Source organism: Drosophila rhopaloa, unplaced genomic scaffold, assembly GCF_018152115.1.
Source record: "Drosophila rhopaloa isolate 14029-0021.01 unplaced genomic scaffold, ASM1815211v1 contig_3, whole genome shotgun sequence".
In the NCBI taxonomy this organism is placed as follows: domain Eukaryota; kingdom Metazoa; phylum Arthropoda; class Insecta; order Diptera; family Drosophilidae; genus Drosophila; species Drosophila rhopaloa.
Window position 1 is genome coordinate 24,542,257 of NW_025335123.1, and position 24,371 is coordinate 24,566,627.

The 24,371-nt window shown below is 44.1% G+C and overlaps 3 protein-coding genes across 10 annotated transcripts; 2 read left to right on the top strand and 1 right to left on the bottom strand.

Moving 5' to 3' along the window:
- The first annotated feature begins 921 nt into the window (after nucleotides 1-921).
- LOC108046887 lies at nucleotides 922-5,314 on the top strand. 2 transcript variants are annotated; one of them, XM_017126840.1, is made up of 10 exons: nucleotides 922-2,016; nucleotides 2,078-2,256; nucleotides 2,313-2,521; nucleotides 2,579-2,988; nucleotides 3,087-3,166; nucleotides 3,232-3,330; nucleotides 3,392-3,648; nucleotides 3,705-3,899; nucleotides 3,953-4,122; nucleotides 4,605-5,314. In XM_017126840.1, the coding sequence occupies exons 1-10, from the start codon at nucleotides 1,101-1,103 to the stop codon at nucleotides 5,087-5,089; spliced, it is 3,000 nt and encodes a 999-aa protein (XP_016982329.1). In that variant the 5' UTR covers nucleotides 922-1,100; the 3' UTR covers nucleotides 5,090-5,314. The 2 variants fall into 2 exon arrangements, with proteins under 2 accessions (XP_016982329.1, XP_016982330.1); XM_017126841.2 differs by having other exon boundaries at nucleotides 2,582-2,988.
- A 990-nt stretch (nucleotides 5,315-6,304) lies between these two features.
- LOC108046936 (probable RNA-binding protein 19) lies at nucleotides 6,305-9,425 on the top strand. The gene is made up of 4 exons (XM_017126909.2): nucleotides 6,305-6,424; nucleotides 6,485-8,754; nucleotides 8,813-8,935; nucleotides 8,996-9,425. The coding sequence occupies exons 1-4, from the start codon at nucleotides 6,389-6,391 to the stop codon at nucleotides 9,333-9,335; spliced, it is 2,769 nt and encodes a 922-aa protein (XP_016982398.1). The 5' UTR covers nucleotides 6,305-6,388; the 3' UTR covers nucleotides 9,336-9,425.
- A 37-nt stretch (nucleotides 9,426-9,462) lies between these two features.
- LOC108046935 (active breakpoint cluster region-related protein) lies at nucleotides 9,463-24,111 on the bottom strand. Of its 7 annotated transcripts, none has more exons than XM_017126905.2 (14): nucleotides 23,981-24,111; nucleotides 21,653-22,196; nucleotides 16,131-16,753; nucleotides 15,154-15,793; nucleotides 14,652-14,950; nucleotides 14,466-14,592; nucleotides 13,708-13,728; nucleotides 13,009-13,107; nucleotides 11,783-12,787; nucleotides 11,344-11,727; nucleotides 11,124-11,284; nucleotides 10,917-11,056; nucleotides 10,599-10,848; nucleotides 9,463-10,533 (listed from the first exon to the last, which is right to left on the bottom strand). In XM_017126905.2, the coding sequence occupies exons 2-14, from the start codon at nucleotides 21,980-21,982 to the stop codon at nucleotides 10,344-10,346; spliced, it is 4,269 nt and encodes a 1,422-aa protein (XP_016982394.1). In that variant the 5' UTR covers nucleotides 21,983-22,196; nucleotides 23,981-24,111; the 3' UTR covers nucleotides 9,463-10,343. The 7 variants fall into 7 exon arrangements, with proteins under 7 accessions (XP_016982394.1, XP_016982393.1, XP_016982392.1 ...); XM_017126904.2 differs by having other exon boundaries at nucleotides 23,966-24,107; XM_017126903.2 differs by having other exon boundaries at nucleotides 23,852-24,107.
- Between the last annotated feature and the right edge of the window lie 260 nt (nucleotides 24,112-24,371).

Consider the following 24,371-nt stretch of genomic DNA (forward strand, 5'->3'; position numbering starts at 1 on the left):
GATTGGCTTGGCTTGGCTTGCACACATGTTTGTCCATCCAATTGCCACTTGGATTTTGTTTTTTTTGTTTGTTCGGTTGGTGGGCTAACAACTGTTTTGCAAAGCCACCCACTCAAGAGTGCATATACATATGTAGGGGCAAATCGGACCCTCACCTTTCACTTTTTGCCTGACTTGGACATTCTAATGGCGATCTAATCGACAGTACACAGAAACAAACTACCCGCTCGGTATCCATTTTAAGTCCAGACTGCCTCTCAAGTCGAAAAAGGAGTAGTACCTATCTTCGGACACAAGTTCGAATCCCACTGCTGCTCCGTTAAGTTCTTCTTTTTTGTTTTCATGTGCGAATTATAAATAGGTTCTCTTTGATTGATCAATATGAAATTGCATAATGTGGTGCAACAGCAAGTGGGCAGTGGCGATGATCATCGGCACACCATCTTGGCGATTTGATACGCGGAAGTTATATAACCAATGATACCAATAACCTCCCGACGCGTCGACGCTTTTCCAGCTTGGCCACGACCACGACTGGTGGTCACAACACGTTTAACAAGTTTTTCTCATTGGGATTTCAGGAAATTTTGCAATTTTCCCCTTGCAGCTTTTTCGCAGACAGCCTCCAAAACAGATCGCTGGTCTGCCTAGAAACAAATCAAAACGAAAATCGATTCATAAACAAGTGCAAATTGCGTCCGAAAAATCCAAGATTATCGAAGAGCACAGCCAAGTCCAAAGTCTCTTGCCCGCTAAATCCCCAGTCCTTTGGAGTTCTTATCACGATGAAGCCTTCCTTTCAGTTGACCACCGACCACCCATGACCGACCCAACACCGCCCAGAATCTGAGATTGCGACAATGACAGCGGAGGAGCACAAAGGAGCAGACAACTGTGCGCACAACTGCGTCCCGCGGGAAAACCATCAGAATACCTAAGACAATGCAGGGCAGAGATTAGCCGAACATTGCACCAGAGATTCAACAGGCAGTCGGCAGTGCACCACCAGAACCCAGAACGCAGTGTAAAGTGGCAGAGTGGACTGAAGAGGGAAGGAAGCCCATTGCCCACTGCCCATTGCCCAAATCCCAGTGGCAAATATGCAATACTCGAGGATTGCTTTGGTGGCCGTTCTACTGCTCATCTCCTGCAGCTACGCCAAATGCTCGAATGAGACACAGAAACAGGAGGCGGCAGAGGCGCTCACAGGACATCGGTTTACGAGCAGCAGGAACGGCAACATCACCATTCTGCATGAAGTGCAGGAAACGGACTCCGCCGAGTCACCACTAGTTTTAAACACCCACGAAGTGCTGCCGCTTAAGCCGCTCAAGAAGAAACCCTACTTGCCGCTGGAGAAGATCCTGCCAAGCATTGACTATGTCAAGCCACCGCATCCACTCAAGGACTACGAACTGCACCCGGTCACATTCGACTTCAACTTGGGCGATCTGGAGGATCTGGAGCACGAGGTGATCAAGAAGGGGGACCTCAGCAGTCAGGAGCAGCATGTCCTGGCCTCGGACACCAGCTATAGTCCCTCGAATCCCGATGAGAACGACACTGTGGATGTGGACATAGCCGAGTTCTCCACGGAGCCCACCACGGCCACTTCGCCGGGAACAACGACGATGACTCCTCCGGCTTCAGCATCCACCACCACCACTTCCAGCACTCACATCCTGAAAATCCTGCGCAGCAAACCCCAAATGGCGCCCAAACTGGGCCGCGATTTGCTCAAGCAGAGCGGTGATGATGACCTGCAGCTGAAGACCTTGGGCAGTACCATCAATAGCATTAATCGCTACTTGGGCGCCAATGCGAATGGAACGGGAAACGGCAGCATGGCCGAGAGTCTTTATGGCCAGGCCAACTACTTCCAGCTGGTGGCCAATCTCTACGACCATTTCTACTGGCAGATATCCGAGATTCGGACGAGTGTTCGCACGGGCTGCGGCCTCGAGATGCAGGCCTATCTGACGGCCCTGCATTCCAGCTACGAGTGGGCCCAAAAGGGTGAGTCTCTCCATGGACCAGCCCCCGATCTCTGATCCAATTGCCCTGCAATCCTTTCCAGCCTACGACTCGTCGGGACGCTATCGCGGCCAGCTGCTCTTTGGCAACGACAAATGGCTGGGTCAGCTATCCTTTTGCTATGAGCTCAATCGCCAGAGTTCCAGCGAGGAGCGCAAGCACTTCGATCTGGAGTTCTATGTGGCAGACGTGGCCCTCCACTTGCCCCGCCTGAACCGATCGGTGGGTGTTCGCTTTCGAGTACTGGCTTAGAGCCACTAACCCCGCTCTTTCTGCAGATGCTGTTGAGTCTGGGCGAGTGCCTGCCCAAATCCTGTTCCGCCCACGATGTCCAGTCCATTTTGTCCCTGGATCCCTATGCGCGAATGCTGACTGTCCTGGGGGCACACAATACCTCGGTGCAGCAACCTCCGCTCCAGGTTCTGCACGTCCGCACTGTGCCTGGACCGTATAGTCACTGGCGGCAGCTCAAGTTCCAGGTGTTCATGTAGGTTGTCCTCATAGCCAAGCTCCCTCCTTAATCCCAGTTGTAATCTCCCTGCAGTAGCTTTATGCTCACCTTGTTTCTGGTGATCCTGGTGGCATCCTATTACCAGCTCAAGATCGATGAGCGTCGTTTGATGGTGGCCCCCATTGCGGCCATCAGTGGCAAATGCGATGGAACTTCGGCCAAGAATGGTGGCTTCTATGGCAAACCCTTCGAGCTTTTTCAGATGCGTCCTTTGGGCAGCACACTTGCCGCAGCCGACGGTCCCGAAATGGATGTCAATGGAAATAGACAACGATCGGGGGATTCAGCCGACATGGCTGACTGTGTTCCAGGTGTGGTTTGTGACCCCAACACCTCCACATCGATGGGGTCGATGGCGGGCAAATCGGAATTGAACGATTACCAAGTCGAAACTGGGAGCTGTGGTGGAGCCACTGGAACTTATGAGGCGGAGCAACCCATCGGTGAGTCTTAAGTGATTGTAAGCTTACTATTTCGGAGATATAACGTATAGTAGATTACGATTCATCCTGCTCCTTACACACTTAATCGTCTTTTCCAGCCTTTCACCAACAAATTCTGTTGTGCTTTGCCTTGCAAACGAATGCCAAAGCCATTCTAAATATCGACAAGACCAAGGAGGTAAGTTTTGAGGTAATGTATCCATAAAGATCAATTTATCTGCTACTGCTGGATTCCCTTAACAGACGCACACCTCCTGTCTGCATGGTTTGAGGGTCTTCTCCGTACTTTGGACAATGATGGTGCACACCTATCTGCAGATGTTTGCCATTGGCGAGAATAAAGTAAGTATTTACCAAGCTATTTGGCTGGCCGAACATGAGTATAAACCAAGTTGAAACACAGTTCGAAAGGGTCATCACAGAGCGTTCCGTGTGGTATCAGGTGATCGGCAATGCCACCTTCTCGGTGGACTCGTTCTTCTTCATCAGCGGCCTGCTAGTCACTCTGCTCTACTTCAAGCAGGATCGCAAACATCCTGCGGACACCTGCCTCTTCATAAAACGCAGCTTTTCGGAAACGTTTATGATGCTGCTCTACCGCTATCTGCGACTGACTCCAGTTTACCTCTTCGTGGTCATTTTCAATGACTTTGCCGTGAGGTGAGGTCTATTTATGACATCACCCTTTTTTTTATAATCTGGATTACACTTTGCAGACAAGGCCTGGACTCTTCGGTCTTCCAACCGGCCAAAATCGAACACAACACTTGCCGCGTCTACTGGTGGCGCAACATTTTGTATATAAACAACTACTTTCCGCAGACGGAGATGTGCATGATGTGGAGCTGGTACATGGCCAATGAAATGCAGTTCTATGTGATGGCTGCTCTGCTCCTAGCCCTGGCCAGAAAGTGGGTTTAAAGCTCCTGTCCTGAACCGCATTGCTTAACTCCCTTTCCCTTAGATACTTCAAAGCTGTGGCTGTTACGCTGCTCGTCTTTCTGCTCAGCTCGTGGAGCATTTCGGGTATCATCTCCCTGCAGCATCAGTACGTCCACAAGGTGGCCCTGCCCTTCGAGTCCTTCGACTTCCTCTATGACAAGCCCTGGCAGCGAGTAGGCTCTTATATTGTGGGTGAGTAAGCTCTCTAAAATATTCAATCAAACTTCGTAGAAGTTGCCAAATTAGGGCACCCCACAAAAGCTAAAAATGAAATGGGAAAACCAATTTACACAAGCTATTTTAAATGAAATAAGCTACTAATTTGGCATGTAAACTTCTGCAAGCGATTAAAAACTTAGGAAATAGCTATACAAATTTGAATATAGATTTTTAAAGAATTAAACCGTAAAGTAATTTACAATAATGTGATATCAACTGGTCAAAAATTGCAGGTCTGGGTCACATTTCTGTACAACCATTCAATTTATAACTTTAAAAAATATATAACAGGGAGGTTCAAAGCAGTTATAAAGGCATACTATTGAATGAAAATAATACAGAAAATATTAATATTTTTTTTTTAATAAAAAGTATTTGTTCAACAATAATAATAATATATTTATTAAGGTAAAAAATGCTCGACTCACCCCTTGTATCCATCCATCTATTTTCAGGCATGTGCGCCGGCTATGTTTTGTACAAGGTGAAGACTCCACCGCTGGTTTCCAGGCGCTTGAACCTGTCCCTTTGGGCGGGCAGCCTGTTTGTCCTTTTGATCGTGGTCTTCGGCGTCTGGGAGGGACAGCTGAGCACCGTCAACACCGCCTTCTACGTGGGCGTGGCCCACACCGCCTTCGGATGCGGATTGGTGTGGATCGTGTTGTCCTGCTGCTGGGGACTGGCGCCCACCGTCAATGCGATCCTGTCGTATCGCGTCATGTGGCCCCTCTCGCGGCTCACATACTGCGCCTACTTGATCCACCCCATCATCATGTTCATCTGCTCCTCGCACATGAGCGGCACTGTCCATCTGAGCAATCCCCTCATCCTGACCCTGTTCCTGGGCAATGCCGTCGTGTCCTTCGGCTCGGCCTTTGTCATATCCGCCTTTTTCGAGGCGCCCGTAATCCGAATACTCAAGATCTGCTTCAAGAAGTGATCGTGTATATCTGTAATGGAATTTCCGTTGATTATCTAGCCGATTTCGTTAATTGTTGGTTGAGCTTGCCCATGAACGTTTGAAGTCTAGTTGGTTTCTCGGCTCACTGTTTTGTTTTGTTTTTTTTTGCGTGTCTTCAACAAAATAATGCACACAAAGATGTCAGCTAATGTTTTTAAATATCTCTAGACGTACTTGTGTTATGTATTTGTATATATTAAGAGGGTTTCGTCAGTGCGAGTGGAGTGTTTGAAATAAAATATACCTAAAACAAAAACTTAACTTTAATTCTTACATACCTGAATCCTACATTTTAAAGTTTGGCTTTCGATGGAAATATGTCTAAATAAAGATAATGCCATGTACAAAAAGCATTCTTTTAAATATTTAATTTTATTTTTATGTTACTAAAATGTATTATTGACAACTATCGAAATCTTTAAGTTTAGTAATTTGGCATTAGTGTGATCAGCGCCCTAATAAAATATAACGGTTATAAATATTTCAAACCTAGCTTAATCCGATGTTTAAAATAGTAGGCACTATAAGTAACGTCAGCAGTACTCAAGCAATCAACAAAAATATATAATATATTTTAATCATGCTACTTTTAATAGTGCTGATTTTGTTGCTTGTGCTTGTATTCTGTATATGCAAGAAACGCAGGGCCATTAAGAATCGCCGGAAGCACGCTTTTGAGTTACAAGAAATGCAGATGGAAATAAAAAGGACTCTGAAAATGGAACAAAATGCTATCGACAGAGTTGCAATAATCTTAAGGGACAACTTGGCCAACGCGGATTACGAAACTGAAATGTGGCGGGAGGAACTGGATAATCTGACTTGGATAAGCCTGACAGCTAAGATTCAACTGGATGAGATAAGGAGCAAGCTATGCGAGGCCTGCTAGAGATTATGCATTCGACATACACAGATTATCATTAATCACGTTAAAACGTTTTCTTCTGCTTCTAATAAAAAATACCTATGTTTTAATGGACAAATTGAGTAATAGTACTTTCAAATATCGCTTTGTGGGGGTGTGTTTTGGGGGGTGGGTTATTTAATACATTTATTAATTTTAAATATACTTTCATTGCAATACTTTGTTGAAAACCCTAACGTATTGCACTTTGAATTTTAAAATATATCGATTTGTCAAGAATGGCAAGATATCGATGAATCGATATTGCCTCCATCTCTAATTGATAACCACCTCTAATACACGTGCGCGTTTTTTGTAAACAAAAATGCATTTAGATTAATTTTTAGTCCGCAGCCAATCCAATTAACCAAAAAATGTCGCGAATTATAGTAAAGCAGCTTCCCAAGCATGTAAGTAAATTGGGCTTGAATCTTAGAAATTATATTTAATGTTTATATCCCGCTCTCCAGATAACCGAGGACAAACTGCGTCAGATTTTCGGTGCCCAGGGAACGATTACGGACCTGCAGCTAAAATATACGCCCGATGGTAAGTTCCGGCAGTTCTGCTTCGTGGGATACAGCTCCGAGGAGGAGGCCCAGTCGGCCATCCAGCACTTCAACAACACATGTATCCAAACCAGCCGGGTGCGAGTTGAATCCTGCGCAGCTTTGGGCAGCGAGGACAAGCCCCAGTCATGGAGCAAGTACGCCAAGGACAGCAAGAAGAACCTGGACAAACTGAAGGCCAAGGAGGAGGAGGAGGCAGCGGCGGCCAAGTCCAAGGAGTCCACGAAAAAGAGCAAGGATAAAAAGGACAAGGTGGATCAGATACTGGGCAAACACAAGGACGATCCCGAGTTCCAGGAGTTCCTGCAGGCCCATGACAAGTCACGCACTCTGTGGGGCAACGATTTGGGGGTTAATAACAACGAGGAAGAGGAGGATAACGAAGAGGATCCGGAAGACCCACCAGCTGGCAGGGATGACAGCGGAGTAGATGCAGGTGCAGGAGATGAGGATGAGGATGCTTCTGAAAATGAAGCAGACGAAGAAGATAAAGAAGACAACGGCAAACTGGCTGAAAAGCCCATCAGCGATCTGGAGTACATGAAATCCCTGATGGCCACCCCTGGTGATACCACCACAAAGAAGACCAAAACCAAGTCGGACAAATCCAACCTGGAGCTGTTCACCATCAAAATCCACAATGTGCCTTACAACACCAAGCGCCAGGAGGTGCTCAAGTTCTTTAAACCTCTAAAACCCTACTCTGTGCGACTGCCCAGCAAAGTGCACGGCTTCTGCTACGTCGGCTTCAAAACGGAAAAGGACATGGCCAAGGGGATGCTCAAGAACAAGAGCTTCATCAAGGGCAAGCAGGTGTTCTTCTCCGACTTTACCGAGAAGAACAAGGTGACCAAGGCGAACAAGAGCGGCCAAACAGTAGCTCCTGCTGCCGCAGATGCGGGCAATGCCAAGTGGAAGCACCAGCAGGACAGTCTGTCCAAGGAGGACGACATCTCGGAGTCCGGGAGGATATTCTTTCGGAATCTGGCTTACACCACCACGGAAGAGGAGCTGCGTAAGCTGTTTGAGCAGTTCGGTCCCGTCGTAGAGGTGAATCTGCCGGTGGACAAGCTCACCCGGAAGATCAAGGGATTTGGAACCGTCACCTACATGATGCCGGAGCACGCCTTGAAGACTTTTAATGCTTTGGATGGCACGGATTTCCATGGTCGTTTGCTGCACTTGCTGCCCGGCAAGGATATCGAGAAGAACCCACAAGATGATTTGGATGAGAACGATGCCAGTCTGTCTTTCAAAGAGAAGAAGGCGTTGAAGCTCAAGAAAAACGCGCAGAAACCGATCGGCTGGAACACACTGTTTCTGGGTGCAAATGCTGTTGCCGACATTCTGGCCAAGCAATTCAAGACATCCAAGGAGCGCATCCTGGATACCAGCGATGGCGGCAGCGGAGCCGCTGTGCGCTTGGCTTTGGGGGAAACCCAAATCGTCATCGAAATGAAGCGTTTCCTCGAGGAAGAGGGCGTCCGGTTGAATGCCTTCGATGAGCCCGCCAAGAAACGCTCCAACACTGTGATACTGGCCAAGAATCTGCCGGCGGCCACTGAAACATCGGAGCTAACGCCCGTCTTCAGTAAATTTGGCCCGATTGGCAGGATTGTTCTGCCTCCCAGTGGCGTGACGGCGCTCATCGAGTACTGTGATCCCTCGGAGGCGAGGCAGGCATTCAAGAAGTTGGCCTACAGCAAGTTCAAGAATGCCCCACTCTACTTGGAGTGGGCTCCCGAGCAGGTCTTTACCACGACGCTCAGTGGAGAGCCAGTGATTCCCAAATCCGAACCGGAACCCAAAGAGGAACCCAAACAAAAAGATAAGTTGGAGGAGGAGAAGCAGGAGGTTAAGGAGGAGGAGAGTCCCCGGGCGGAGGATGCCGATGATGAGCCCGAACCAAACACCACACTATTCCTGCGCAATCTGAACTTCAAGACCGTGCAGGAAACCGTGGAGAAACACTTTCGCCATCTGGGCAGCATCCACACCGTGGAGATAGCCAAACGGAGGGATCCCGAGAATCCCCGGAACTTCAACTCCCTGGGCTACGGCTTCATTCAGTTCAAGAAGTCCTCGGTGGCCGAGCACGCGCTCAAGAACCTGCAGTTCACCCACATCGATGGCAATGCCGTGGAGCTCAAGCGCAGCGATCGGGTGCTCAAGTAAGACAGGCGATTAAGCGTGCAATCGCCAGCTTATTAATCTTCCAAACTTTTTCAGGACACACGACAATGAGGGAGCACAACGTCGACTGGCCTCGCAGAAGAAACAAACAGGCACCAAGATTCTGGTGCGGAATATTCCCTTCCAGGCGCAGTACCGCGAAGTTCGAGAGATATTCAAGTGGGTATTGGTCATACCTGTTGGGGAACTCTTGAAACTAATCCTTATCCTCGTTTCCAGGGCTTTTGGCGAGCTGCGGTCCTTGAGGATTCCCAAGAAGGCTACCACCGGCGAGGAGGCGCATCGGGGCTTCGGTTTCGTTGATTACATGTCCAAGGCGGAGGCCAAACGCGCCTTTGACGCTTTGAGTGCCAGTACGCATCTGTACGGTCGCCGTTTGGTCCTGGAGTGGAGCGCCAACGATGATAACCAGGATGTGGAGGAGCTGCGCAAGCGAACGGCGGCCAAATTCGGCGATAGCCAGGCGGCAACAACGGCCAAACGCAGCAGAAAATCCTTCTTCGATGTGGAGGGCAGTGTGCAGCCAAATCAAGACGACGACGAAGAAGAGGAACATTAATCCTTCGGGCTTAATGAGCTCATAGCTTGATTTAAATGTATAAAGTAGAAGTTATAATTAAAATAAATTATAATTTTATAAAATATAAAACCCTGCTTGTTTTTGATTGGTTTAAAAAAAACACCGATAGCAATTTCTAAATAGAATATATTTTATTTTACGCTTCTGTTTATATAAAACCTAAGTAATTAATATAAAACAAGACGAAAAAAACAGAATTTTATAAGCAAAACACATACATCGTACATTGTATTTCAATCATTGATCAATCAGCCGGAAAAACTCGCTACCTCACTTTAGTAAATTATAGTACTAGTAATAGTAATTAATTATATGTAGGTAGGTATATATATGTCTCTAGATATATACGTGTAATATTGAAAATATTTGCAATTTACTGCTTTTCCTTTTTGTTGCAATAGTTGCAGTAAGCTAAAGGTTGCATCTAAAGGTAAAGCATACAGTCTACAGATCTACGGATATATCTGTAATACATGGGAATAATATTTAGTAAGCGGAGGAGCAGCTATTAGTGTTAGACACTTGATCATCCCAGGTGTGTGTTGTTGATGTGTGTTGTGCGTGTGTGAGCCCGCCATTGAGCAGATTTGTTCACATCCCTGGATCCTTTTTGAAATCCTAGGGCTTTCGAATTCCTCGCCAGATCCATCCTCATCTTCAGTTTTTAGTTGTAGTTTCGGTTTTCTGGTATTTACAATTGGCAGCGCAGGTGTTTTAAAATGTGTTTGGGTGTTTTAGGCGTTTAAAGGGTACTTTAGGCGAATTAAATGTGAATTCAGGTGACTTTAGGGCATTTGCCAGAGTTTTAGGCCTTTTTTGTGTGTCATTTGTGCAAGGGGGCGTGGCAGACAGGTGGGGGCGTGGTGTATGCGTAGGCTTTTCATCGAATTTCGTTCGTATTACCGCTATTGCTATGTAAAAAAAATATATAATTTATGTATATATATATATTCCATATGTATATCTCTGCAGGCGGCCCTCTAAGCCCTAATTCTTCTTGATGCGTGCCTGCAGGAAACAGTAAAGGATGCCCGCCTGGGCCATCACATCGACGGTGCTGGCCGCCAGCGGATCCTTCTGCTTCACCTGCGTCTGTCCCGGCCTCAGCAAGGTTGGTCCAAACACCATGGCCAGATTGTGCAGCGACATCTTGTTGTCCGTCTCCTTTTCGTGGACTCTATAAAAACGATTCACACCTGGCATAAGTAATCTTTCAGTTTAGTATAGCAGGCTTGCACCCACCTAATAAGATGATCCAGAATCGAGGTGATCGAGGCCTTGTTGGCCTGCGGCAGCTCCTCAAAAACCTTAAGCAGCTCGTTGATTCGCGTGGCTTCGTTGTTGTTGCTAAAGGCGCTGAATGTGTCGAAGAATCGTGGATAAAGCTGGTCCGTAAACAGGGCCTCGGGCAGCTCCCTCAGGAAGGTCTTCAAAATGCCAGTAACCGAATGGATGTCTACTTCGCGTAGCAACTGCTCCGCCTCATAGGCATCTGAATAAGATATATTCAAAGGGAAATTAATATAGACATGGTAACTCCCCAATAGCAGATCTACTCACCCGACTCAAAGGCCTTCTTGAGCTTGGCCAAGTCTGAGGCGGAACCGCTGACACGATAGCAGCCAACCTCCAGCATGCCCCGACGCTCCACCTCCCGAATGCAGGCACTGATGATGAACGGAATGTCGCGTTTCTCGCGTCTAAATTGGGTAACAATCCAAATTCAAGTAAGTAAAAAAGAGGTATGAAAAAGGCCTCTATACTCACTTTAATACTTGACTCATTTTGGCACCGAAGAGGGCTCCTGGCTTGGTGGTGGCGCGGCACAGCTCGCCGGGCACAAACCGGAAGCTGCAGCCCAGCTCCAAAGTCTCACTAAGCTTAATTGTTCGCGGTTGCGTGGTTTCCGTCAGCCAACTGAGGCTTAACTGCAGGATCAAATAATTGTTATTTACAAATAACAAATTAGGGCAGCATATGGACGCACCTGGAGTATGTGCTTGGCCTTCAGGAGCGGTCGCTCCTTGGCCTCGTACAAAAGGATTCTCACATTCTGACTGCCCTCCAGTTCGAGCATAAAGCTCTCGTTCCACAACGGCGCCTGGCTGCGACACACCATCTTGGTGGTGGCCTTGCGGAAATAGTGGCCATACGAGTCCACCTCGATGCAGATGTACAAGTCGGCCGCCTGCTCCAGTCCCCCCAATCCCTGGACACCCATGTGCAGGTCGCCAACCAGCAGGCTCTCGTCGTTGGTGTTGCGCATCAGATACGAACCCATTTCAGTCTTCATGCCCTTCTGCATGGCCACAATAAAGGCGGTGACCTCCAGCGAATTGATGGTGTTGGCTCCAGGCAGGTTGCACTTTTGCTAAGGAATATGGCTTTTAAGGTACATCTCCAGTCATAAAGGTGCAAAAACATACCTTTAGCGATGCGATCGAGTCGACCCACTGCGTCCGCTCAAAGTCCGAGCTGAGGAAGAAGGTCATGGTCTTGTTGTTGGCCTTGTTGCCCAGCCGTAGCACCAGATTGGGCGTGGCCAGCACCAGCTGTGACTCCAGATCCGCCAGCTTGCGGCGGTACTTGTCGCCGGAACGGACGCCGCCACCTCCACTGTTGGCCACCTCCAGGGCCAATTGATCTCGAACGGAGCGCAGATTGCGCTTCACTTGCGAAATGTTCGCGGGACTAGATTCCTTGAGCTCGGCCGCCGGATCCGACTCCTCGTAAATGGTTATGTCCTTCAGCGGAATGAACCACTTGAGCTCGTAGTCGATGCGATCGCGCCCGAGTGCCTTGTACTTGGCGCACGCAATCACATCGTTGAAAAGGAAGAGATGTCGCAGCTTCCGGTGGCCATCGACCAGTTCCACGATAAACGAATTGCGCACCATGCGTCTTAAATTCCGATTCGATTCGCTGGGCAGCCGCTGGTTGACCACATTGAACTGGTTGAGGAACATCTGGATGATCTTCTGCGCCTGACGCAACGGCTGGTGATCCGGATGGGCATTGGGGGTCTCGCGCAGCAAGTCGTTGAAGACCAACGCGTTGATCTGCACCCGCGCCACCGGCTTATGGAGTAGATCCTCGAGCGTTAGCGATTGTTCCGTCTGCAGATTGACCACTATTGTCGAGACGATCTTCTTGAACTGCGGATTATTCGCACTGCACTTCTTCACCGTCTCGATGGCGTTCTTGTAGTTGTGCAAAAAGTCGCTGTATAGGTCGAACATCTCCGCCAGACGACGAAATGGCTCCCCGATCAGCACATCGCCCCCCTCGTGGGACACAATCGTCTTCAGGTCGGACAGAAAGACGGTGTGCAGATCGTGGAGTTCGTCGATTTTGAAGAAGATTGTGTTCTCCTCCTCCTCCTTAATCACAGGCTGCGAAGTGTTGAGGGTCGCGTGGATGGCCTTTTTGTACTACATTTTATAATAATATTTATTAGCCACTTTGTTAATCTTAACAATTTCACAAAATCACGTTTTAATTTATACACGTTGTAGGGCATTTTTTTTTTGGTTTTGTCAAAAATTACTCAATTTGACAAATATGTCTTATAGGTAACACTGCTTAGACTAATTATATTTTTCTACTCTGCCCTTCACAATACAAATTTGGTCCTTTAAGCCGGATAACTCACCTGCATCATTTTATTGAGGCACTCCACGTAGATGGTCTCGCTCTGAATAATGGAGCTAAGTATGGATCGTATTTTGGCACCGCGCGCATTTCCACAAACCTAATAATCGGGAAGACGAACAACTTGAATGAGATGGAAGGTTGTGGGAGTGGCATATGTACACACAAAGTATGGTGGATGGGGGAAACAAGTGTCTACAACTCTTTACCATTTCCAAAGCTAAATACATTAAATAACCTTGCAAATCGGTCAGTCGTACTCATCACAAGACTTCAAATCATTTTGCAAGGCCATGAAACCAAACCAAATCTGGCATGAAATGAATGAGACAGAGACAGGAATACGCTCTTCAGTGCACGATTAATGGGAGCAAACAGGACAAAAACATATGGGAACCGATCTTGGGACCGAGTGCATATATACAACGTTTAAAACAAAAAAAATGGGTTTAATCGTGGGCGTAAACTGAAGCACAATCGAAGACAGAAGTCAAATAGGAAACATGAAAAACAAGCAATAGCTATACAAATGATGTTTACAGATATATACATATACAGAAATGAGAAAGCAATGCAGTCGGTGCTCGCAATGGAAAGATCATTTAAACCAATCCCATCTTATCAAGCACCCACCGTAGGTAAACTGAATACTATGTAAAGAGAAGCTTTGGCAGCTATATAATCCTGATCCGGTACTTACAAGTATCGCTGAAACTAAGTTCTGTTGGGGAAAGAGAACAGAAACAAAAAATCTTTGTTAGTACGGTATTAGTAAGTAAATGTGATCTCTTTAGGTGTAGATGGTTATGAAATTTGATAAGTTTTTGTTTTTTGGGAACTAGATAGAGTGAACTTACAAAAATGTAAATAAGCTTTCGTTACTCTTTTTAGTGCTTTTCATTAAAATCGTATATAGGTTTATAAGTTTGACTACAATTTTTTAGTACGTCATCTGATGTATTAATCATTGAATGTTTAATAGAACAAATAAAAGATCAATTTATGCATGACTTTGTCATTAAAAGAAAATTGATAAACAAATTGTTTTAAGCCCGCAAAAAAACTACCGTAAAGTGGTAAAAATTTAAGCTCTCTCTCTTCTGTGGAATATTAATATTCAAGGGGTTTCGAAACTGCACTCCCCATAGCACATGCAACTTTGAATCAATTAGCGATAACAAAAATATGTTAAGTGCTGAAGCGTGCGCTTAGTCATCTTAGTCATCGGGGATGGGATTGCATCAACCCCAGTCTATCTGATAGCTTAAAGCTTGGCGGGGAGAATCGGAAGCTACAGAGATACTTATATGTTAACGAATATTGGAAAGTGGTTAAACACAACGAATTATTACGTTGAGTTGGCTGGGAATGGGAAATGTTGGCTGGGCACTGACTAGATAACCAGATAATGGGCACTGGATACTGGGAGACTCGCTCATCCGTGAACTGACAACGAACCTTGCGAAGTGCTCCCGGCGTATTTTGTGACGTGGTCTGCTCGTCATGCGAAATGGTGCGCAGTATGGGCGGACCTTCGTACTCCCCGTCGCTGTCCAGGGAACTGGAGCGGGTCTCATTGCTTTGCCTGCGAAAGGGATCAAATGTAATACATCCAAAACAGATTTTACTGGTGCCCGAACTCACTGTAGGAAGTAGTCGATGTTGACGTAGTTGGAGGTCCTGCCTGGAGATTCGGGATCCGCCACATTGGCCAGGGGCAAAGTGCTGCTGCCGGGCGTCGACAAATCATCGCGACTGGATGAGGAACCGGTGCGTCCGGGCTTGATGAACACGTACTCCCCGTCGCCGTTGTCCAGCGGCACGCTGTCGTAGTACGGCTCGTTGTCCGCCGAAGTTCCGCCGGCTGTCGCCGATTGCTGGGATGCCGCCGCCGCCTTGGCGCTATCCGAACTCAGTGAAGACACGCTCTCGTAGCTCTTGATCTGCGCGGAATTACAATAAGTTTATGAGCTTACGCAAAAAAGGGGATATTTTAGGTGAAAAACTCCATAGCGTTCCAGAATTTGTAGTTCTACACTTTGATATTTTACATTTTTCAAAACCTACTCTTTGGTTGGTTTCAAAGTAAACGAGATTTCTGGAACACTGGGTTTTTACTACCGAATTTGATTTGAACAGAACGTACCACCTCCGATATGCCTTGTGATGCCAGTGACTCCTTTGAGCCCACACTCCGCTGGTTCGCCCCCGATCCTCCCGTTCCGGATCCGCCCTCCGCATCGCTGGCCTGAAGACAGGTCCGCGACTTCTTCTCCAGACTGCTGGTGGAACTGCTGTCCGCCGCTGCCAGTTTCGCGGTTTTGTTCAGACTACCAGTGGGCGAGGCACCCACACCAGCTCGTCCCGGAGTCAATGACCGCCCTGGTGTGGAGGCAGTGCGTCCTAGGCTACCACCACCCGAAGGCGAGGAGTCATTTCTCTTCGCCTGCTCCAGGCTGTCTGTCTTGCTCACCATCTTGCGTCCCAGCTCCTCCATTAACTCGGGATTGTTTACATTCACAAATTTGCCCAGCTCCGGTGTGGTTTTGCGATTCGCCGCGTACTTGGAGTCCAGATTCTCGGAGGACTTCTGGCGCAGAATGTCCGAGGGCTTGATGTTCCGCTCCAGCGAGTTGCCCGGGCTGTCGGAGGAGAGGCTGCCGCCGGAGCTGCTGGGCAGGGGCATTGTGCTGCCCACGAATGGAGTCTCTCGTTTCGGCGAGGACGACAGCTGCTGGTTCGGAATAGTGGGCGGCTCCACGCGACGAATGTTCTTTGGCGGAGGTCTGCAGATGGAACAAGCGTACATGTACATGTATAAAATTGGGAAATCACAAATGGAACATTTTTAGATATATCGTGAGTAAGGAATTAGGTTCTAAGCTAATGTAAAAGTGGGAAAATCACTAAATAATCGAATTTGTAGGTGGTGTTTAATCTTCTATTCATTTCTCAACTGTTAAACACATAGTATTCGAAAATGGAGAACAAATAGTTGCATGAATTTAGAAGATTTAGATTTGAATAGGGAATCTGTTTCTCACTCCAAACTAATTGCAGCTCTAAGCTGTATTTATCCAACGACTAAATCCTCTCCAGGATTGGCCCACTCGGATCACTCACCTGGGTGGCATTTTCTTCTTGGCCTCCACGTGAGCAGCGTACGAGGTGAGCGATGGCGACAGCGGCGGAGCAGTGGGTTCCGCATAGCGAGCGAATGTGGAGGGCGGCGTGGGTTGCGGCTGTGGGTCGTTGGCCCCCGTCGACGTGGTGACTCCATCGTCGCCTTCTTTGTCTTTGGCCTCCTTGACCTGGATGACGGTGACGTATTGCGACGTGGACTTGCGCAGCGGCTGCTTGGATGTGGATGTGGTCTCCTTGTCGGCATCGCCGACGTTTGAACCTCCCGAGCCTGATCCTACAGCTCCATTGTCTGGATTTGCCTTTATGGAGGCCGCCAGTTCCGTGATGCACTGCTGCAGGGCTCCGTTGGCGTCCTTCTCGTTGCCGCTGTCCTTGTCGCGGTCCTCCCGCTCGAAATTTAGCTCCGCTATCCGCTTGCCCGCCCCCGTGGGCGGGGCAGAGTGAAGGGGATCGCTTACCGCCCCCGCCCCCGTACCGCTGCCACTCCCACTGCCAGCGGCATTTGTGTTTGTTGTGTACTTGTTGTCCGTGTTGAGCGACAGGCGGTCCTTGTCCTTTCCGCCGGACGAAGTGGAGGACTCGCGCAGATTCAAACTGGATTTCTGTGAATAAAATACAAGAGAGGTTGTCGAATGAGTAAATCAATTCACTGATCTTTGAACCCGTCAGTCAAGCTGTATTAATGTAACTCAATTAAGGCAAGTGCGTCCCAATGAAATTGCATTTCAGAATACGTATTTCTGTCTTAGTGAGAACTTAAAGCAAAAGTGTTTTTACCAACATGACTTTCTTAATAACGAATTTAGTGTTGCTGTTTATTTCGCATCCAGTATACGTATAAATGGAATAGTTTACGGGACCCAAAAAGATATTATAATTGCTTTAAATAAGAATGATTTCACCACGTTAAGGAATACATATTCTGGGGTCAGCAAATAAATAAATCCCATCAAACATAGGCAAGGCAAAAGTTAATAATAAATGAATGAAGTGATTGCTTAAATTAAATTCTAAATCATTTGGTAAATCAGGGGTAAAAGTTCAATGGATCGCGCAGAGAGAGTTTATGCAAAACGAATTGGATGAGCGGAGAAATCGGTAACAATTCCTTGATTGCAGAACCAAAACGGGTGTAAACAAGAGATTCTGGCCAATTTCCCCGGGGCGAGTGTTTATTAACCGAGCTCTAATCCCAAAAGCAAATACCCACAAAAGGGCGCCAACGCCTCTGCAAACTATTTTTATACACACTTGGTTTTTTTTCTTAGCGATTCCAAGCACGTAGCGCATTTCATTTCGTTTAATTTCATTCCGATTCGAGCCGTTTCTCCACTTTAAATGGCTAAAAACCGACAAACTTGGCTCGAACTCAAAACGCGTGCGTGCGTTTCTTCTTTTCTTTTAATGTCTCTTTTCTTTCCACACAATTTTTGGGGCTTTGAAAAAAGTGAAAACTACACGGGTAAGTAGAAACAAACAAATAAATGAAATACAAAAATAAATAACGAGAGCAGCGGCCAGACAACGCGCTTATTACCAAAAAGTGGAAAATTGCCAACCGAAAATTGTCTGGGTAGCGGGATATCCAAGTGGGTGGTGGCCAAAATGGATGGATAGACTCTGTGGATGTGACCAAGCGGAGCGATGAAGAAAGCGTGCCCAAGTGCGGCTTGGAGCCCCGAAGGTCGATGGCTACTTGACTGTGGCTTCTGCACAGGGAGAACCAGTTAACAACTCACAAAATAGTGGAATTGTATGGCTCTTGTGGCCTGGTTTAAAAATGTTTGATTTTACAAAAACCAATCATTTATATATAAATTCAAATGCATATTTTATAACACTTATTATAGAAACAAATAAAAGTTCATAAAAGTCTTTTGGCTAAACTAATCAAACACTTATTTTAGTGCAATAATCAAAATAAATATTTAAATCGAAAATATTGAAGAAACACACACTTCACGTTTTGAATGTGTGCTTGAGTTTTTTCCCTATCCTTGTTTTTCTTTTCAGCATATCAATGCAATTACTTAGCATATTGTTCAATTAACAGGCACTTGGGGTCATAGGCAGCTTATCAGAGCCGCATATTCTCATATTGAGTGATGACAGGTTAACCCCTTGCAGACACTTGTCCTCCAAATGGGACAGACAGGCCTTAACGACATGTGCAAAATATACAAAAAATGTATATGCAAGTCAAGGAAATCTTTGAAAGGTACAATCACAATTTTTTATCATACTGCTTACTTTAAATATGACTAAATTTAATCATTGCTTAAATTGTAATATCAATCAAATAAACTGTGACTAAAATGTAACTCAAACTATTTAATAAAGATAAATATAAATATTAAAAACCATAAATATCTCTTGTATCTATTTTCAGACCTTAAACAATAAATAATTTACTAGCAGACAGAAAGAAACTGAATGCAAATGAGCTTTAATTGAAGAAGCACTTGTATTTATGACACAATCTTTGTTTCCAAGAAGAAATTTATGATTCAAATTATTTTTTGGAATTCCGGAGACAATTTGTTCCGCTTAAATATGATGTTTATATGTTTAAGAAAAGCTCAATGGATTTGTACTTTATCTAGAATTTGTGAGACAACTTATAATGATCTTTGGCTTCTTGGCTTCTTAAATTACTTTCGTGATAATTTCCATTCGGTCATCAGATGCCTATCGTTACAATTTTCAAATTCAGAACAGCTGTCTCCCTTTCTTTTTGTTAGTCAACAGCGAAATTGGAAAATTGTACGGGGTGTTTTAATCGCAATCTTCTGGCCAAAAGTCGCCCGCATGTAACTACAAGTGCCCCTTTCTTTTTTCCCCTAGCTCCCTGTCCATGGACCTTATTGATATGGATTGCAGCTTATCAGTAGACACATTGTGCGTCGCTCACGCCTTTTTTAACCGCCCCACGCTCTTTTTCTTTAGTCTTTTTACAGCAAAGATCAAAATAATAGCACATCTTAACAAGAAACTAATAAGAAACATCGAAAAATTGCAACATTTAAATTAATAGATAATTAATACACCACACTGTAATATTTATGGTAAGATTTAATGGGATTTAAGCAATACTTTGAGCAACATATTTTTTGTACCTATTGAAAAATAAACTTAAAGCATTGTAAAATATTTGAATAACTATATATATAAAGTAAAAGAAAGAATGTAAAGACTAATGAATTTATAGCCATTTATTCACTAAATCGAAATGATAATATTTAAGAACCAGCTGTCATTTATTGAAAACCTTTGCCTTTAATATCTATCCACTTATAATTAATCTTTGGATTCCTATTCAAACTGGATTTTATTTTTAATATCTTCATTCCCAAACATTGTTTTTTTTCTGTAAAGTGATATCACTATTATTTTGACCTTAACTGTTGTCATTTGTATGTTTGTATTTTTCCCAAGTGCTTTGCCTTAACGCTATTTTTTTTAGCCGCTATTGCTTAATTTCTTGGCTACACGAATAAATATATATGTATATAGATATAGGGGGCCCAAGATATAGGCATGGTGTCTATGTGTGTGCGCTTTGTTATATGGCATTTTGCGATAAGTTTTTATTGATTTCGACTTGTGATAATACAGCAACAATTGTTGCAGCTTTCGGATGTTACTTGTTTTTTTTTCCGTTATGAATTTCGTTTTGTTTTGCATATGTGATATTTGGGAGTTGAGTTCTTAACCGATTACGCACCCCTCTGGACCATAATTTAAATTTCTCTTTAAAGGAAGCCATGCTCCCGAATCAGCGCCACTTTGTTGTGTTATTTTTTTTATTTTCTCTTTGTTTTGGTTTAAAAATAAAGAATATATCCAAGGGAGTGTACCCTACGTAATCTCGGGGGTGGAAAATAAAGGGAGAACCGACGACTTAGTGACGATGACTAGGCGACCACGAAACTTGAGTCAACCGAAAACACGTTAACAGACACACACACACTCCCGCGAAAACGGAAGACGGAGCTCTACGAATGCGAAAAAAAAGTATTAATATTTTTACGTAATTTTTTGTTATTGTTTGCCCTCCGTTTATTTTTTTTTCCAGGTGTTTAATTGGGCTTTTGTTCTGGCGGTTTTTCGATTCTTCACTCGATTGTAAACAACCCGCAACTGGAAATATATGAGAATTTCACTTTTACTACTCGAAGATATTCTATATAGGCGACCGGCATCCGTCCGTTTGTCCCGTCACTGCTATTCACCCAAAACTATACTGGCGACAATATATGACAATATATGCAGCGACGCCAGCAGCAGCGCGAAAAACCTAAAGAAAATAATACCCACACACAGCCCACAAACTCGCGTTCAGTATAAAAAATACAAAGCCCGGTGGTGTGGGTAGATAAGGGTCCGCGATTCGAGATATCGAAACGAGTGGTATAAGTGGCAGAGCCCATGGACATATGCACACACTTACAGTCCAACTTCCACAACCCGAACTTCCCCAAGCCTAGAATGATATTAACAAGTTGTAATAGGCTTTCCGTATAGGAAGGTCCGGGCTCGAATCATCCAGTTCCGTTTGTAACCGGCTTATAAAAAAACCTTCTTACTTAAGCGATTGGCAATATTAAAAACATAAATATAAAGGTATATTTTGACCCCGATCTCAAACATAAAAGGTAAAAGTGGTAATGCTTCGAATCTATAAAGACTATAACTTTTTTTCAGGCATTTTTGAATGCCAAAGAAAAAACACAAAAACTTGAAAAGTATATTTAGCCAAATGTGTTTGAATATCTCTTTCCAACTATCTGATCTTCTCTGTATTTAAATGGCTTACTTCTCTAAAAAATTAGTTAGGCTGGCATCCAAGTTATGTGAACTAGTTCCATAAGTTTTCACTATCGATAATTTTCCATGCTCCCCTCTATAAATTTGTACATTAGCTTCGCTGCCCCCTGATTTCCTCCCCTTTCCACTCGATACTGATAAGCAGGCAATGACATTTGCAAAAGAAACCGACGCAGAAGAAAGAGCCCTCTGCATAAAGCTGAGCGCCTGGTAGTAATACCCCAGCCCTTCCCGATCGAAAAGGAGTTGCTATATAGATCCACTGCATTACGCTCAAGAAGCGGAAATTTGATTAGCTAGGGAACATTTTTTTTTAAATACATATCAGAATTCAATTTATAGAAATCGAAATCATAAAAAGACTAATGAATGGATTCTGTCCCTGAGACATAGGAAAACCATTAAAAATAATTGTTTTCGAGAGAAAACACTTCGTACACTATTTGTTTGGTATGAAAGAATCATAGATGATAATCAAAAATGAAATAAAATTTTGAATTGATAACCCTAAATGAGATTATCATGAAAGACAACTTAAGCTTAAATTGAACTAAATAAATGTTTCCTAATAATTAAATTGTTTTTAATCTAAAACTGAAATTCTGTTGAAATGATATAATTAAACAAGAAATGTCTTCAACTTGACCAGTCAATAGTTTACAAACAGTACTCACAAATTCCTTGTCCACGTTTGGGGTGCTTCCTCCTGGTGGAGCGCCATTGGTGGAGCTGCAACCGTTGTTGGTGGAGCCACCACTTCCGCTGGCCGCCTCAAAAAGTGCCGTGGGATCCCCGCCGGAAGCGCGATACTTCTCCACATCGGACAGCAGACGCTCCAGATACTCCACGTACAGGGTCTCCTGCTCGAGCTCCTTGCTCAGCTCCAGGATGCGCAGCTTGTGCCGCTCGAGACTGGCCCGCACATCCTGTTCCCAGGCGTCGGATAGAGAGCTCTGCGGGAATCGTTGCATCCACAGGCGCTGGAAGTCGTCGAAGACGCTCATGGTGGACAGCAGCTCCTCCTCCTCCTCCTTCTCGTGCTCCTCCTTCGCTGTTCTCGCCTTTCTCACACTTTATTCCCCACTCCAAAGAGGCAAAGATGCGGTCGATGATGCTATATTAATGATGATTCTTCGGGATGATGACGATGACGAAGAGAGGGCGAGGTTGCCTTTTATGTAACAACGAGCACCAGTTGTGCGTTGTCGCCTTCACCGCCTGCAAGAATGTGTGTGAGTGTCGTATCGGTGTGCTTTTTCGTTTCGTGTGCGTCACAGTTGAAGACTTGAAGTCTTGAATATCCTTGCGTGTGGGCAGCACACCACACACCACACACCACACAACCAACAACAACAACAAGAGCACTTCGGTGAGGAGTGTGCTATGAGTAGCCTTTGTCTTTCTGGGGAAAACTCAGGGATGCTGGCAAGCCAGTGGCTAGGAATACATGAGTATCTTATAGGTGAGCAATCCCCTTTGGGTTTAAGTGCTAAGAATATTACAAGATAAGCTTGAATGTTCGAATCTCAGTTTTCACGGATAAGTCCTAAAAGTTCTAAGATATTATAGGGTTATATCTAAGAAGTGATTAAATAAATTTAAAAAGCAACAAAAATATATCTCCAGCATCTAATAGAACTTGAATTCTTAATTCCATTTTAATTAGTTAACTTCCTATCACATCCACTACTTTTTTTCTACTTTATCTGACATTATTTGTATTTCTTTGAATATTTCAATGTTTCATTATTTTATAAAAGCGTTAGAAATGCAGTTTTTTATTACAAAAAATATTGTAAAATCTTGTTGTTATTAAGAGTCATAGCGAGAAAGCTATTATCAGTTGAAATGTTTACATTATATGTATATATTGTAATGTTTATCTTTTAGCTATTGCACGACTTATTAACCCATCAAATGACATATGTATAGTCAAAACATTTACAAAAAATTACAAACAACAATGGAATGATAAGCAACATAAAGTTGTTTTCTTTAATGTGTTAATTTAATTATTTCAAGTGTTTTTTTTAAAAGGTGAATTAAGTTTAAAATTAGCAATCAATAATACAATAAGGAAATGAAATGAAGGAAAATAAAAGGTAGCAAAGATAAAAATTAAGTTTATTATTAAATAAACTGACAGTTACAATCAACATTTGAATGACGTCCCAATTGGGTTTAGAGTTCGACACAATCGGTTCCTATTGGGATCCCAACTTCCAATTCAAAGTAAGCGGTTAAATAACCGGTTGCACATGCACTTGTATTTGTGGTTGTTGTGGTTTTTTGTTGTTGTTTTTCCAGCTACAAATGCTCTTGTTGTTTTTGTTGTTGTGCTTTTGCCCTTTTCAATTTTGTTTGTATGCGTGTATTTTGATGCTGCCTTGCAACTTTGTTTTTTTTTCTTATATTTTTTGCCTTTTAGTCAAGGCTAAAATTGTTTTTTTTGGTCTTTTGTTTTTGCAATATTTTTGTTGTATTTTTTGGAGGCGCAGACGCAATGAATTTTCTTTGATATTTTCTCGTTTTTCGGTTTTATCAAAACAACAACAAAATCGTTGCAACACACACATGCAGAGTAAGAGAAAGATTCCTTTTAAAATTATTGTCAGTTATTGTGTTATAGTGGGAGAGACACTTCTTCTCCTTCCACTTCTTTCTCCTCATTTTCTTCTCTTTTTTAGAGAGACAAAATCAGTGGGCGTTGCAGCTTCATAAAAAAACTTAAACAAAAAGACACTCCACTCGAAAAAAATGTTTTTTTAGACAACACACACACAGTTGCACAGTTATCCTTGTGTTATTTTTTACCGTTTGCCATTCCAATTAGATTTCGCTTTGAAAAAATCTACATATATTTATTCACATACATATAAATACACTCTTTGGCAAACACACAAACACATTTGCATATGTGCAGCGTTAACGCGTTGCATTGGTGTGTGTGAAAACTCGGCTTTGGTTTTTTGGTTTTTGATTCGTACTTTTCTGCCACTCACGATTCATTTTCCGCCCCGGTTTTCATTCTTAAGCTTATTTCCACGATTCACTTTTATTTAAACATAACATATATACACATATATCTATCCGATCCGATCCCAGCCGATTTTACAAAAAAATTAGAGGTGGAGAAACATCAATGCTAGCACCGATGTTTTCAAAACATCGCTGTATCGATATTTGACACGTCGCTATCGATGTTCCCTAAAACGTACATCCTCGCCCCGATAACTATCGATAACACTAGTGTCTCCACTACCGGTGGGTGTCTCCGCTAACTAGTTAACATAGATGTGTTGAACAATGAAAAATGGTCACATCACTGTTAACCACATACGAAATGCACTTTAATCATAGCACCATAAGAAATGTTTGCTAAGCTGTAGATTA

Excerpts from the sequence above, each read along its gene's own strand:
- LOC108046887 (XM_017126840.1), top strand. The coding sequence starts at position 1,101 with ATGCAATACTCGAGGATTGCTTTGGTGGCCGTTCTACTGCTCATCTCC. Across the intron at positions 3,167-3,231 it reads ATATCGACAAGACCAAGGAG|ACGCACACCTCCTGTCTGCA; the intron begins GTAAGTTTTGAG and ends TTCCCTTAACAG. Across the intron at positions 3,649-3,704 it reads TTCAATGACTTTGCCGTGAG|ACAAGGCCTGGACTCTTCGG; the intron begins GTGAGGTCTATT and ends TACACTTTGCAG.
- LOC108046936 (XM_017126909.2), top strand. The coding sequence starts at position 6,389 with ATGTCGCGAATTATAGTAAAGCAGCTTCCCAAGCAT. Across the intron at positions 6,425-6,484 it reads TAAAGCAGCTTCCCAAGCAT|ATAACCGAGGACAAACTGCG; the intron begins GTAAGTAAATTG and ends CCCGCTCTCCAG. Across the intron at positions 8,755-8,812 it reads CGCAGCGATCGGGTGCTCAA|GACACACGACAATGAGGGAG; the intron begins GTAAGACAGGCG and ends AAACTTTTTCAG.
- LOC108046935 (XM_017126905.2), bottom strand. The coding sequence starts at position 21,982 with ATGAGCGTCTTCGACGACTTCCAGCGCCTGTGGATGCAACGATTCCCG. Across the intron at positions 11,728-11,782 it reads ACTCGATCGCATCGCTAAAG|CAAAAGTGCAACCTGCCTGG; the intron begins GTATGTTTTTGC and ends CATATTCCTTAG. Across the intron at positions 10,849-10,916 it reads CAAGAAGGCCTTTGAGTCGG|ATGCCTATGAGGCGGAGCAG; the intron begins GTGAGTAGATCT and ends TATCTTATTCAG.